We start from the raw sequence: 15193 nt of genomic DNA, 5'->3' as shown, positions 1-15193 counted from the left end.
ATATACCTACATACATACATGCTAGCTAGCTACCCAGCCACCTAGCTCCCCCCTAAAAATGTCCTTCCCGTCTCTCGAATACAGCTTGCCTTCATTCCTGTACCTCTTATCTCCCACCGGCAGAATTTCGCACGTAGATACTTGCTTTCGCTGGGATTGGGCGGTTTGGAAGGATTTAGATACTCTAGGGAGGGAAAGAAAGAAAGAAAGAGATCTGGATCTGCTCAGCGACGCCCTAATTCCCTAATCCTAAATTCGAGTTCGAATTGCGTTCCTTCTTTCTTGGCTTCTTGGCTTCTTGGCACGTCACCGACAGCGCTCTCGAGAGAAGAGTTTCTTTACTGCCGGTGCGTACCCCTTTTACGGGCTGAGGCTGCTACTTTCTACCTTAGTCTAGTCTAGGAGGCAATTAAAAAAAAAATATAAAAAAAATATATAAAATAAAATATGTATGTATATATATATATATAATTATTGCAGCCTGACTTGCGCCGCTGAGGGTGTGGATGTGTGGATGTGTGTGTGTGTGTGTGTGTGGAGAGGATGTGTGTGTGTGGATGTGTGTATCGATCGATCGGTCAGGGTCTAAAACAAAAAGCCTACTAGGTAAGAACACTTATTCGTCATTCGTTTATTTATTTATTTATTTACTTATTTACTTACCTTACCTTGTTTACCTTACGTCGCAGCTAAAGATTGACCAGAGATAAACCAAACCAAACCTATCAATTAATCAATTAACAGACAGATAGACAGACAGATAGACAGACAGATAGACAGACAGATAGACAGACAGATAGACAGATAGACAGACAGACAGACAGACAGACAGACAGATAGACAGATAGATCCCGAGCTGGCTGGCTGGCGGCGGGACTGGGACTGGGAGAAAAAGCTATTTTGCTCTTTGATTGATTGATTGATGGATTGATTTGTTTGATTGATTGATTGATTTGATTGATTTGATTGATTTGATTTATTTGATTTATTTGTTTGATTGTTTGATTGTTTGTTTGAATGAGTGAGTGAGTGAGTAAGTAGGTGAGTGAGTAGGTAGGTGGGTGAGTAGGTAGGTGGGTGAGTAAAGAGGTAAAGAAGTAAGTGAGTAAGTGAGTGAGTAAGTACCTACCTACTTACCTACTTACCTACTTACCTACTTACCTGTAAGGAATAGGAAATCAAGTACTTATTTTATTTCATTGAATGGCTGTTTGTTTGTTTGTTTGTTTGTTTGGGTGTTTGGGTGTTTGTTTGGGTGTTTGTTTATTTCGGTATAAAAAGATGCATCGTATAGAGATCGATGTGAATTAGTAAGTGGATGGATGGATTGATGGATGGATTAGTAGATGGATTGATGGATGGATTAGTGGATTGGTGGATTGGTGGATTAGTGGATTGGTGGATTGGTGGATTGGTGGATTGGTGGATTGGTGGATTGGATTTTTATTATTATAGGTTGTTGGTTGGTTGTGTTGGTTACCTTAAAGGCAGGTAAGGGGTCATTTAAACCGTCAGCTGACAATCCGATAACAGTCTCTCTAAGAAACGATTCCAAGAGGTTGGCATAGCTAGTGGATCACCCTAAGCTGATACTTAAAATCGAATAGAATCTGAAAATAAACGATTTAAATGACTTAAATCGTAGCTAAAATGAAGCTATTTTAATCGATTAAATCGTTTTTTATTAGAGCTCGTCTTTTTATTAAAAGATTATTATTAAAATAAAATTACTTTAATCGATTAAATAGTCGTTTATAAAAGTCGATCTTTTTATAAAAAGACCGTTTTAAAATCGTCCTATAGCCGTTCTGTGGCCGTCCTAAGGCCGTCCTCGAACTTGAAATCGTCTTGGAAAACGTTGATTAATAAGCAAATAAATTTTTTTTTTTCAATTACTTAGCAGTCTACCCTTTACTACCTTAAAGGGGAATGCAAGAACATTTAAACGGTCAGCTGATCATCCGATAACCATCTCTTTTAAGGACGATTTTAATAAGTTAGCATAGCTAATGGATCACCTTAAGCCGATACTTAAAATTAAATAGAATCTGAAAACAAACGATTTAAATTTGTTAAATCGTAGCTAAAATAAAACTATTTAATACAATTAAATTGTCTTTTTTAAATACTAGTCTTTTTATATAAAAACCGATTTAGGACCGTTCTCGGGCGTTTTAAGACCGTCCTATAGCCGTCCTATAGCCGTCCTTGAGCTTAAAACCGTCCCGGAAAGCGTAAGTTAGTAAGCAAATAATCTATTTATTTTTCTTATTGTATTACCTACTAGTCTAAGGTACCTCTTACTACATCACCCTCTTCCATAGGCGTAAGGCGCACATTGCACGCATAAATCACGCGTGCAAACTTTGGCTGAATCGATCGATACCGATTATAAAAAATTTAAAACGTTGATATATAAGCCGTAGCAGCGATACCGAGAAGAATCTTAGCATCGAACTTATTAAATTATTATTAAAACGATTTTATTTAAAAAACGATTGTTATTTATAACTATATCTACTTTCAAATGGTCATCGAACTATTTCAATTTTTAAAATGAGCTTATTAATAAGCCTGTTTTGAAAATATAAACGGGGACGGCTATAAGACGGCTACAAAACGGTCTCTTTCAATAGGACGGTCTTCTCGGCAAACTATTATTGAAAAGAGCTTAGTACTGAATATAAGCGGTCTAATAACCGTCTTTTATAAAAGAGGGTCAGAGGACCGCTCAAATGACCTCCTACCTGCCTTTAAGGTACTTACCTGTAAGGAATAGGAAATCAAGTATTTATTTATTTCATTGAATGGCTATTTACTTATTTGTTTGTTTGGGTGTTTATTTGTTTGTTTATTATATTCGTAGGTATTTCAGTGCGGAAAGATAGCATGGTATAGAGGTCGATGTGGATTAGTGGATGGATAGATGGATTAGTAGATTAATAGATTAGTGGATTGGATTTTTATTGTTATTTATTGGTTAGTTTGGTTGGTTTGGTTGATTGTGTTGGTTGTATTGGTTGTGTTAGTTGTGTTGGTTGTGTTGGTTGTATTGGTTATGTTGGTTGTGTTGGTTGTGTTGGTTATATTGTGTTGGTTGGTTATGTTAGTTGGGCTGGGCTGGGCTGGGTTGAGTAAGGTAAGTAAGTAAGAGAGGAGTACCGGTAGAAGAAATGGTGAGTAGGCGGGTGGGTGGGTGAGTGAGTGAGGGCTTTGGATATGGACCGGTGCTTTTGCGCTTTTCTTGATGCGTAGGTCGGTAAGTAAGTAAGTAAGTAAGTAAGTAAGGAAGTAGGTAGGTCGGTAGGTTGGTCGGTAGGTCGGTAGGTCGGTAGGTATATATTATCAGCATTGCCGTGGAAATAGATACCTAGATACCTAGATACCTACCTAGATAGATAGATACCTAAGTACCTGTAGATAGGATAGGATAGAATAGAATCAGCGCGTGGATGCGAGAAATCGGACTTTATTCTTTCGCGCGCTTACGGTACGTATCAGACGAATGCGTGCATCGCATTGCATTGCATCGCTACCGACTTTTCATTTGGGCATTGATCCCTTCCGCAATATTATAATCGTCGGTTTCCTTAAATTTCAATTCGAAAGAATTGACCGACTTGCTGTAGCAAGTCGGCACCACCAAGGCGGGACAGTAAAATCTGCTTCTTTATAATAAATAAAAAATCAACTAATAATCATATCGTAATTATTTTTGTATAGAAAGATGCACTATATGGAGTTTAATATTAATCAATTAATCGAATTTTGATTACAAGTTAATATTCTTTTATTATGTTGAGTTGTTGTTGTTGTTATTATTGTTATATTTATTAACGTCGGGCGGGTATTTAAAACGCAATGCTTAGACCTTAAGGACCTTTTATAAAGTATAGCGACGTACTAAATAAAAGAATTATATATAAAGTATTATTTAATCGAGAGTAAAAACCACGTTAAAGAAAACCTTTCGTTAAATAGCTGAACACTTATAAACCTTTTAAAAGCAATTTATAATGCTATGCGTTAAGTTTTCTTTCGACAATTATCGAATACGTATAGCTTTACGAGCGGCTTCGATCCGTATAATACAAATATCGTTCTCTTTCGTCGTAAGGCTAAAAAGGCTCGCGTTCGTAGCTTTTAAATAAAGCCGATGTGTTTGCAAAACGCTCTTTCGAAAGCGCAACATTATGTTTTCGATCAATCGAATTAAGCCTTTCTTATCTTATCTTTTATATACGTTCCTTTTCTATCGCAAATCTTTTTAATCTTTTCAATCGGTATGCTTATTAAGTATAAATCGTAATCGGCGTAATATTCGAAAAGAAAGAAGAATTTTTTGTTGTTGTTGTTGTATTTATTTACGTCGGGCGGGTAGCAGGCGAAGCTTGCCGCCCTGAGACCTCCTATAGGGTACGGCGACGTGCTAAGCTAAAGGGTTACATACAAGAAGGCCTCAGAAAGCAATTCAAAGTGTTGTAGCGAAAGCTACTATCGCATGCGCCTTTCCTTTACAAATAGGATGGATCACATAGAAAGAAACCTTTCATCAAGGGAAAACCACAAAAGAGAGAGTCAAGCATATACAAACTGCTATAGCCAGCTAAAGGCGAGCTGTTCACGTCGCGTAGCGACAGGAATCAAGGCCGGACCGGGGTCAGCCGAATACAAAAGAAAAAGTGAATACGAAAGCCCAAACTTTAAAAGAAAACCTAATATAATACACTAGTGCTAGAGAGAATTCCCTCGGGAGCGCACTACGCTATCCCAAAGTCTTAGTCCCGTGACGCGGTTGATCTGACGAGCCTTTACAGCTTAAGTAAGGCGGAGCGTACCCCGTTCTCTTTACCGAAGCAGTATCAGTTAGCTAGAGTAGCACCCTTATCGGGTGCAATGCTTAAAGTAGAACTCCGTAGTGGTTAAGAAGGCCTGAAAATCGGCCGGATTGTTAAGGAGACCCTTAAGGAAGTCGTAAGCTTCTAAGATCGTGCTCGGAAGGGTCCGCGGTCGGGTCTTGTGAGGCCAAGAAAAGAAGCGTCGTTACGTGAATCGGCAGAAGGCTATGTGCAAAGGGGACTTGCGTTTGCCGCAAGCACACCTTAAGTTAGCGTCGTAGTGCTAGAACCTGGTATGATACCAAGTAAAGTCTCCGTGCGTAGTTCGGATCGCAAGTAGTCTGTGTAAGACATGTCGTAGGAGTTCTAGCTCCGAGAGGGGCTTGACTAGGTATAGAAGGCCCCATTTCCGATACGAGCGTGAGAGCTTAAGAAAGCTTGCGCTCCACCAAGCTTCTCGTGCTTTATCTCGTATATCGCGGAAGAGTGTGCGGATGCCGCTGATCGTAGGTTGCGATGCTAGACCAGTGTCCTAGTCCGGTTTCCTTGCCCCTAGGTCTGCAAGCTTGTCCGCCCGTTCGTTCCCTTTGATACCCATGTGCCCTGAGGACCATCGTATTCGCACGTCTCGAGTCTCCATCACCCCTTGGACGTTCAGGAACGCCCATTGCGATGATGGGGAAGCATTTCCGCGAAGACACCAGATGACTGATAAAAAAAGAAAGAAGAAGGAGGTTCGGAATCGCCGGTAAAAAAAGATCTTTTCGAAAAGACGTCGTATATCGATGATTCAATTTCGGCTCTTTAGACTTTTTATCTTTCTTTTTACCGCAAGAGAAAGAAAGAAAAAGAGCTGAAGATTCGTAAGGGGCACCTCGTACAGGTAAAGAATCGTAGCCCCTTATTATGATAAGTTAAAGTAGTAAAAATAGTATCTTTTTTTTTTTTTTTTTTTTTTTTTTTTTTTTTTTTCGATTTTAGTAATGAGTATATATCAGAATTGCCGCGTAGATACTAGAATAAGCGAGGAACACGAAAATGGGACTTTTATTCAAACCTATCAAAAGAATACGTGCATCATTATCAACTTCTATTTAATAATTATCACTTTAAGTAATATAATAAATTGAATCCTTTGTTTTCGATCTATATGTCGTTTCTTTGAATTAAAGTGGTAATTGTTAAGATATTCGCAATAAACAAGCAAATTCGAATTATTTGGGATAGTTTTTAGCTATATTTACTTTACATTTTATTCTATTATATCATCAAAAATAAATGCATTTTTATATTTTTAATCTATATTTATATGGCAGAGTTTTTTAAGAACATATTTTTATTTATTTATATTAATACCTGTTTTTTAAATAAGTGGTATGCCGTTACTGTCCCGCCTTGGTGGTGCCGACCTGGCTGCGCCCGGTCGGGATTTTTTACAAATTAAATTCAAGGTAACCGACGATTAGATCAAATCATTTGTTGTTGTTTTTTCTTCTTCCTTTTTTTTTTTTTTTTTCCTTATGAAGGTTGTACTTATTCCGATATCCGCAGTAGAACGAGTAAAAATTTGAAATCCTTCAAGATAGTTCTCTCTAGCTATATTTTCACTGCCTTTTTGATCTATTAGATCACTACTAATGAATGCATCTTTGTATGTTCAATTCACGCTGGTAGAGAAAGGTTTTCTGAGCGTGGAAAATTCTTTGATTTTTTGATTTTTTGATTTTTTGATTTTTTGATTTTTTGATTTTTTGATTTTTTGATTTTTTGATTTTTTGATTTTTTGATTTTTTGATTTTTTGATTTTTTGATTTTTTGATTTTTTGATTTTTTGATTTTTTGATTTTTTGATTTTTTGATTTTTTGATTTTTTGATTTTTTGATTTTTTGATTTTTTGATTTTTTGATTTTTTGATTTTTTGGTTATTTTTTAAATTGATTGTTGTTGTTTGATAATGATAAGTGGTATACCGGTACTGTCCTGCCTTGGTGGTGCCGACTTGCTACAGCACGTCGGTCAATTTCTCGGAGGGAAATGTAAGGAAACCGACGATTAGCTAGCTGGCTGTCTTATACTGGTACGTTGGGATACTAAGAACTTTTGATATACCGAGGTCGTCTTGAACCAAGTCGATGTCCCTGAGGCACGCATACCTATTTCAATGTACAGGAGGAGGGGGCAGGGCTGCTGGGGCGAGTAGCGCCTTATAGTAAATGATTAGTTAGCCAATCCCCCTTCCCCCCTTGTCTGATATCTCTTTCGAAGATGCATAACAGTTGCTCGACCGCTTTGTACAGCACGCTAGAGAGCATGAGCCCGGCCGTTTGACGCCGGTCGAGGCTTGGAAGGTTTGAGGAGGAAGAAGAGGAAGAGACTCTGCCGCGGTGAGCCTCAAGGTCGTATTTTTTGGCAGCGAGGATGGTAGATTCGAAGGGGTTTCAGGGCTCTCAGGCGTGTAATTGTAAACAAACATATCTTCATCCTTCATCCTATCGGATATCCAGCCCAAGATCGTGACTTTGTCCGTAGGGAGATCTCGCTGCCCGAGATGGTTCCGCTATACAAATTGGTACTAGACGCTCATCTGGCCCCGCAAGACTCCTTGCGCCTCCTGTGCATAAGGTAGGTACCATTATGCCGGCCTTGGCGGCCTCGACTTAGTTGAAGACGACCTCGATATATCAAAGCTCAATACAAATAGATGGCACGTTAGTTCTCCTAGCCGAGCCGTCTGTCAGTGCTGCCAGTCTCTACAATTATAAATTCGCTATTTGGATATTCGCTATTGGGATACAACTGTAGTGTATCAAGGATGTTCCGGAGCGGAGGTACTGGCTGGCTGACTGGCTGGCTAAATGATTTCACCAAGACGTGGAATAATGAAGTATTTGCGTTGTTCTTCTTATTTTCTTTTTTCGGACACATGCAAGGTTCTTCTCGATAGCAGGGAAAACCATAATTTGGATAGTGTTGTCTCTTGTTCGATATTGATCAAAGTGATGAGCCTTTCCCTTCTGACTAATTCAATTCTGATTATAATACAAAGCATGTTCCAAGGGCTCACAACAAATTCTCGTAGCTTTCCATTCGTAGTTCAAATCCCAAGAAAGCCTATACTAGTCTATTAGTTCTATTGAAATAGGTGCTTCCCCAGGTTCTCCTTCAATATTCCATGTCGGCCAATCAACCGTTACTCTCGAATAGTTTAACATCATTTCGGCTGTAGGAACGCAATAAGCCCATAAACGCAACGTATCTTCTCTTAGCAATTGAGTTGGAATGACCATCTGCAATAACGGTTCGTGCAAAACGTTGAAAAATTGAACCCATGAAAAGCGTAAGGCCCTCTCGGGGTTTGGTAAGAACATCCGGATGTAGTCTACGATGCGTCTTTCGAGGTTTCCCCACAACATACGCAGTCTGAAACGTCCTCCTGGTCTAGCCACTGGGTAGTATTCAGGAATCCATATTTTGCCGACAGTACTCAGAGCTTTAACATCCGCTTTGATAATACAGTACCAATCATCAGGGAGAAATGCCTCGCCAGGAGATACGTTTGCTATCGAGACCATTAGCTCCTCCGCGTCAACAAGTGATTAGGATTAAGGGTTTAGGAAGAGGAAATAGCAACAAGAATATAAAAGGTAAAGCCCGAATATTTCAATGGTAAGTAAGGATCTGTAAATACAAATCAACTCACTCATGTAAAAATGGTCGTCACCTAACTGGTGAGGCAACGGGGCGTCGAAATTTTCAGGGCTAGGTTTGCGCCAAATATTGGTAAATGCGGCTTCCTCCTATAATTCGCGTAATTAGTATAGGTGGATGCTATGATTGCGAGGCCTTATACTTGCCCCCCCGCCCCACACCCCTCCCCATCCCCTTTGTAGAAGGAGAAGGGGGTTAGTACTCTATAGTTATAGATCATATAGAACTTACCGGGCTAACCGTTCGATAACCGAGGGTCACTTCTTCAGTTTGAGCTGTATTCAACAGAAAGCCCAAGACTAGCAAGATTGGGTAGAGAACCCACGATAGTGGTAGCATCGTGTTCTTACAAGTCTTTCAATAGTGCGAGTTGAGGAAGGAAAACAAGCTTGAAAAAGGAAGAAGAGGTACGGATCTGGATCTGACATAAGTGCCAAAAGGGATGTCTATCCCCTTCTTATAATGTATCTGTCTGATTGATTTCTATTCGATGTCATATCCAATAAAGTAATATTAGTCACCGCATTCGGACTTTCTATTTCGTGCGGCCAGCGTATCTGCTCCTCATGTCGAAAATCATCCTACAATCAAATACAGAGTCAAATAAAGAATACTGTTAGCCAACTGCCGGTAGGTGCTCCCCCAATGAATTCGTGTGGAGAATATAATTAGCCCCATCAATCACCGAGCGGCGGTTTCTGAATGGCTCAAAGCCCTGTCAACTTCACTATATAACTGTTGAGAATATTGTCACGTGATATTCGGGGGAACCGTTTAACTACCTCCCATGAATAAATGTCGGACCCAGTTTAGGCCCATAAATCATAGAGCGGTGGTTTCTTAATGGCTCAAAGCCCTGTTGACTCCACTGTATAGAATAAATACTGGCTCAAAGATATACTACGTCGCAGGCGTAAGTATTACCCCTCGAGGGTAGGGAAAACAGGGGGTTTAAAGTGGAAACTAAACTTTTAAGGCACCCTCGAGGGGTAATACTTAGGCCTGTACCGTGGTAAGTTGATTGGTTTAAGCCCTGGTAAGATCCTTTGCGAAATTATACTTTCGACATTTATTCATGGGAGGGGGTAGAACTGGGTGCATCCACTTGAGCTTGGGCCATCGAGGAAAATGGAAGATTTGATTAAGCGCCTAATAATAGGAAAAGGTGGATGCTCGAAGAATACCGGTAGCTGATTGCATCGCACTGTAAGAAGCTATTGCTACGAATCGAATGCTCGAAGGATAGCTAGCTACACCGCTCTAACGAGGGCCGAGAAGAAGCTTTAATTCTCGAGGGATAGCTGGCTGCGTCGGGCTAAGAAGAGCTATTGCTATAGATTGAATGCTCAAAGGATAGCTGGCTACTACGTACATCGCGCTGAAAAGAGCTAATCGTACCCCTGGTCGGAGTACTACCCTTTAACTACCCTAAAGGGTAGTAAGGGGTCATTTGGATGGTCCTTTGATCCTCTTTTACAAGAGACGGTTATTAGACCGTTCAAAATCAGTATTAATTACAAATTAAGAATAATTCATCTTTTTAATCATCCCCGAGCTCGGGGCCGTCCTATGGCCGTCTTGGAGCCGTCCCCGTCCATATTTTTAAAACAAGCTTATTAATAAGCTCGCTCTAAAAAATTGAAATAGTTCGATAATTATTTCAAACAAGATATAGTTATAGATAATAATCATTTCTTAAATATGATCGTCTTAATAATAATTTAATAAATTCGATGCTAAGATATTTCTTGGTATCGCTGCTACGGCTGGTATATCAACGCTTTAAATCTTTTATGATCGAAATCGATCGATTTAGCAAAAGTTTGCCCTCGTTCAAACGCCCTCGTCAACTTTTAAAAAAGTAGTGTAATAAGCAGAGGGTAGACTAGCAGGTAATTGAAAGGAAAAAGAGATGATATGCTTACTAATTTACGTTCCTCGAGACGGTTTCAAGTTCGGGGACGGCCTTAGGACGGCCATAAGAAGGCTATAGGACGGTCTTAAAACGATCTTTTCGTAAAAGAACCGACTTTTATAAATGACGAGCTAATCGATTAAAACGGTCTTATTTTAATAATAATCTTCTAACGAAAAGACGAGCTTGTATAAAAGACGATTTAATTCGCTTCCGATCCGCAATCGCTTACGCCGACTAAGACTGAAAGGATGTAAGGAGGCCGGCCCACCTAAGCGAGCCGACGATTATATCAGAATTGCCGTGTAGATACTAGAATAAGCGAGGAACACGAAAATCGGACTTTTATTCAAACCCATTAAAAAAATACGTGTATCACTACCAACTTTGAGTTAATAATTAATACCTTCAGTAAAAGAATAAATTAAATTAGTTATCTTTAGTTTATAAGACTTTTTTTTTTTTAATTAAGGTTGTAATTATTAAGATATTCGCAATAAACAAGTAAATTTGAATCATTTTAAACGGTTTTTACTTAATATTTTCACTACATTTCAATGTATTATATCACCAAAAATGATTGCATTTTTATATTTTTAATTGAGATTTTTAAAACAAAGTTTTCTGAGCATACAATTTTTTTTTTAATATATTTACATTAATACTTGTTATTTAATAAATAGTATACCGTTACTGTCCCGCCCTGCTTCGCCAGGTCGGGATTTTTTACAAATTAAATTCAAGGTAACCGACGATTGTTTTGAGAAAAAGTTTAGGAGTTAATGAGATTTTAAAACGCGATTAAATTTGTACGTTAACCTCGTCGACGGTATTCAAAGAATTTTCAATCAAGTAAACAGCGAAATAATTAAGCAGTTATAAATAATTCTATGGTCTATGCCATGAAGTTGACAAGGCTTTTAAGCCGTTCAAAAACAGGGCTGCGCTAGGTAACTGTAATGATTTAATTACGCAATAGCGAGCTTTCCCTCATCAAATAATAACGGGAAAAGATCGCGAGTGACTCGCCAAGAAAACATTTAAAATAGCTAGCTAGCTTACCACATTAAAGCATGGTTAAATGATGATCAAAGCGAGCTTGCGAAGCTTTGTATTACCGGAGAGCTCCTTCCCCTATAAGGGGGAATGTGGCCTCATGAAAAAATGCAAATAGCCTTTTTTAGCGAATGGAATTGATTGGTCATTTAAAAGTGCGCGTGGTGACGGGAGGCAGAATCCCAAAATGGCAGACAACGTGATTGAAGTACCGGTACTAACAATTGAAGATTAGAAATATACTATTATTTCGAACTTCAAATCATTCAAACAAATACGCCTCTTTAAATTCTGTGAACTCTCAATTGCGCGTATATACCTTGGTAGGTGCACTCCTAAGCTCGCTTTGATATTACGTAAGCTGCTTGCCATTTACGTCAACTTACTTGATAATAATAGTCCTATAGCATTCCACGTGTTCATCTTCCATCTCCCGTTCCACCAGGTTTAGATCTTCTACATTCAATTATATCTCTTCCATCGCTAGTTACGGAGTAGAGCTCGAATGCTTGCCAATCTCCGTGACCTTTCGCCTTGGAGGCTTCTTATTAGCCCAGAGCCGGTCTAATAATAATTCCGGTCACGTGTTTACCGAACCACGAATAACGGGCTGAAGGCGTTGAATTTAATTAATAACGAATGACCCCACTATCGATTATTTAACCCAATCCTACTGTAGGGATAGATATGCTGGCCACACGAGTACATCGGCTGTAGATATATTGCTCTTTCCTACACCTTCCGGGGCAGGAAGCGAAGCACCGGCCCTTCTTTATAAGCATTGAAATGGTCCCAGGTCATCCACTCCCCTCCGGGACCGCCTTCGCCGAGGGTGCTCGCCAGTTCGAGATCGAACAAGAACAGCACCCGGGCCATGGCCAGCGTCAGCTCCAGGTACGCCATGTTCCTCCCGATGCAGCCGCGCGGTCCCAGGCTGAAGGCGGCGAATGCCCGCTGCGCTTTCTCGACGTCCGCTCTCGCGACTCCGGCGTAGCCGGCCGACGCGGGGATCGAGTCGGACGCGATCCACCGCGAGGGGTTGTACGTGTGTGGTGACGGGTAGTAGTCTTTGTTGTGGTGGATCGCCCACGTGCCGACGCTGACATCGATGCCTGCCGGGACCATGATGCCGTCGATCATGGCACCCCCGGCGCATACTTCTCGCGGCAGCGGGCCAGGCACCGGTGGCGAGATGCGCATGCTCTCGTCCAAACAGGCCCGCAGATATACACAGCTGTTTAGCTTGGACCCCGAGACGATGTCCTCTACTTGGCCGCCCGCGAACGCATCCCGGACTTCGCGGGTCACGGTAGCGAGGATCGTCGGGTTGTGCGTGAGGTAGAAGAAGGTCCCCGACATGACGGTACTGCTCGTGTCGCTGCCGGCAGTGAGAATGAGGTTGGCCTCGCTCCACAGATCAGAGAGCGTGAAGCCCTCTCCCGTCTGCGGGTCTTTGGCTTCAATCAAGTAATGGAAGAAGTCCTTGCGGTCGGTCCCCTCGGCTCCGAGTGCCATGCGATCTCTGGCCTCTTTTTGGGCGTACGCGCGAAAGGCTTTGCGGTCAGCGTTGCCTTGGGGCATGAGAAGATTGGAGATGCCCGTGTAATGAGCCCAGAGAGCATTTCCGTTGATATTTCCAAAGATGGTACCAGTGTGCATGACCTCGGGCACGTAGCGGTTCTCGGACGATGTAAGCAGTTTGAAAGAGCGGCCAAATGCGAGAGCGCCCATGATATCGAACAAGAGATACGTATCCCAGTCATCCTGAGAGGTGTTAGCTATATCCATTCCCGCAAGAGGCAAGGGGACGGTGATGTGCGGAGACGTGAGCTACCATGTTGAGTGCCTCTTTCCCACCGCTCTGCTGGAGGATAGTGCAGAACTCCCGGATGGGCTCAAGGACATACTGTTCCATGCTCTTAAGCGCCCTTTCCGAGAATGCGTGGCTGATAACGCGTCTCTTTTGCGCATGCCGCACCTTATCAACACACGTTAACGTGCTTACAGCCGTCCCTCGCACGAATGCACTATAGAGTCTCGCCTTCTGGACATTGGCTTTATGCCCATGGATATCATGCAACGCATTTGCGGTGTTGAACGACAGACGATTTGGCCCATATCGGTATACTGGTCCGTACTTCTCGTGGCAATAGAAAAAATTCGTGTGGCGATCGCCGCGGCAGACATGGTAGAAGTTATCTAAGTCGCATATCTTCGCAAGGAATGGCCCAGGATATTTGGCGAGCGGGTGCAGGGTGAGACGGTAGATGACCAGACTGATCGTCTATACAGCCTCATCTGTCAGATTTTTTCTTTCCCAGATTGTGTTCAGTTGGGCATTGAACGTACGTAGATCAAAGCCGACGAGGCAAGCGCCGACAGCAAAGTCGCTGCGTCGATGGAGCTGGCGAGCATTGTGATGATGCGCAATAGGACAAGTTGGGAGAGGGCAAGCTTAAGCAAGATCGACTTCCGCAGACTGCTACGTAAACCATACGTAAAATAGGGATGGGGGCAACCTCGATACGGAGAAGCTACCAGAGTGTTTACCCAACTTTGCTTCGTCTCCACTTTAATAAGCATACCTACAACAGCAAGAGGATTTCTGATTCGATGGTAAGCCCTTGTAGAAGTGAATGGGTTGACCATGTGCGCTTGTGTTAGTAGTACTACGTACTATACGTTTATATTACTATACTGTACTTAAGACAGGCATTCGGCCATCCGCAAAATGCTTGCTGTGTATGGTAAGCCTTGTAGCTAAGTAAGGGTCCAGCTTCAACCAAAAGTCAAAAAGGTTCACTGCACTGCTGCCGCATCCCAAGCCGGCGATCGGATATACTATTCCGCATAATATTGAAGGCATTTCCGAATCTACCCCGCTAGCTCCCACTGCTATTTCGTCGTCCAGTGTTCGAGGAGGCCGTAGGTATGGTCACCGGGTCTCTTCAACTGCCTGGGGAAGCAAAGCTCCTGGTACGGTAGAGCAGGTGCCAGGTCAAGAAGTGCTACAGTTCCCCCACCTCGAATACATATCGGAGCCCAGTTTATCCTTATAAATCATGCGTAAAGCGGTCGTTTCTGAAAGGCTTACTCCGCAAAGCCTGATCAATTTTGTTGCGCCGATCAAATAGTAGTACTTGCTTAGCAATACTTTTCACGGCTGGATCGTTGTACGTACTACGTAGTAATAAGTTGACTGGCTCAAGCGGTCGATTATTTCCTATGCCTCGAAGAAAGTGGAGTTGTTTTTCCTATGCCTCAACCTACTTTTTGAGTGGGCCGCCCAGCCAAATCTACTCGCTGCTTTATACAAGAACATTTTTCAGTAATGCCGCTTATACTAGAATTCTACTATCCCCCCCCATGAATAAATGTCGGACCCAGTTTAGGCCCATAAATCATAGAGCGGTGGTTTCTTAATGGCTCAAAGCCCTGCCAACTCCACTGTATAGGCTAAATACTGGCTCAAAGATACTTTTCAAAGCTGAATCCTTATGAGTTGATTGGTTTAAGCCTTAGTAAGATTCCTTGCGAAATTATACTTTCGACATTTATTCATGGGGGGGGATAGTATATAATTGCAATTCTAGTATTATTATCGCGATTTGTTTAGCTATAATAGCGGAAATCCTTATTATCGACGCTACTTTAGATGCTTTATTAGAATCTTTA

The 15193-nt window shown here is 41.5% G+C and overlaps 2 protein-coding genes across 2 annotated transcripts; both read right to left on the bottom strand.

The window, feature by feature from the left end:
- Nucleotides 1–8022: 8022 nt before the first annotated feature.
- Nucleotides 8023–8886, bottom strand: L3040_005344 (uncharacterized protein; the record flags this gene model as incomplete). The annotated part of the gene is made up of 4 exons (XM_066157337.1): nt 8023–8126; nt 8255–8398; nt 8540–8636; nt 8779–8886. 4 exons carry the CDS (start codon nt 8884–8886, stop codon nt 8023–8025), a joined length of 453 nt encoding a protein of 150 aa, XP_066011643.1.
- A 3364-nt stretch (nt 8887–12250) lies between these two features.
- Nucleotides 12251–13933, bottom strand: L3040_005343 (uncharacterized protein; the record flags this gene model as incomplete). Its single annotated transcript, XM_007288772.1, has 3 exons — nt 12251–13282; nt 13353–13802; nt 13868–13933. The coding sequence occupies 3 exons, from the start codon at nt 13931–13933 to the stop codon at nt 12251–12253; spliced, it is 1548 nt and encodes a 515-aa protein (XP_007288834.1).
- Between the last annotated feature and the right edge of the window lie 1260 nt (nt 13934–15193).

The sequence above is a fragment of the Drepanopeziza brunnea genome (genome assembly GCF_022702325.1).
Source record: "Drepanopeziza brunnea f. sp. 'multigermtubi' strain 214-2 chromosome Unknown ctg8, whole genome shotgun sequence".
Classification (NCBI taxonomy): Eukaryota; Fungi; Ascomycota; class Leotiomycetes; order Helotiales; family Drepanopezizaceae; genus Drepanopeziza; species Drepanopeziza brunnea.
The sequence above is the reverse complement of the archived record's forward strand: the minus strand, read 5'-3'. Positions and strand labels throughout refer to the sequence as shown.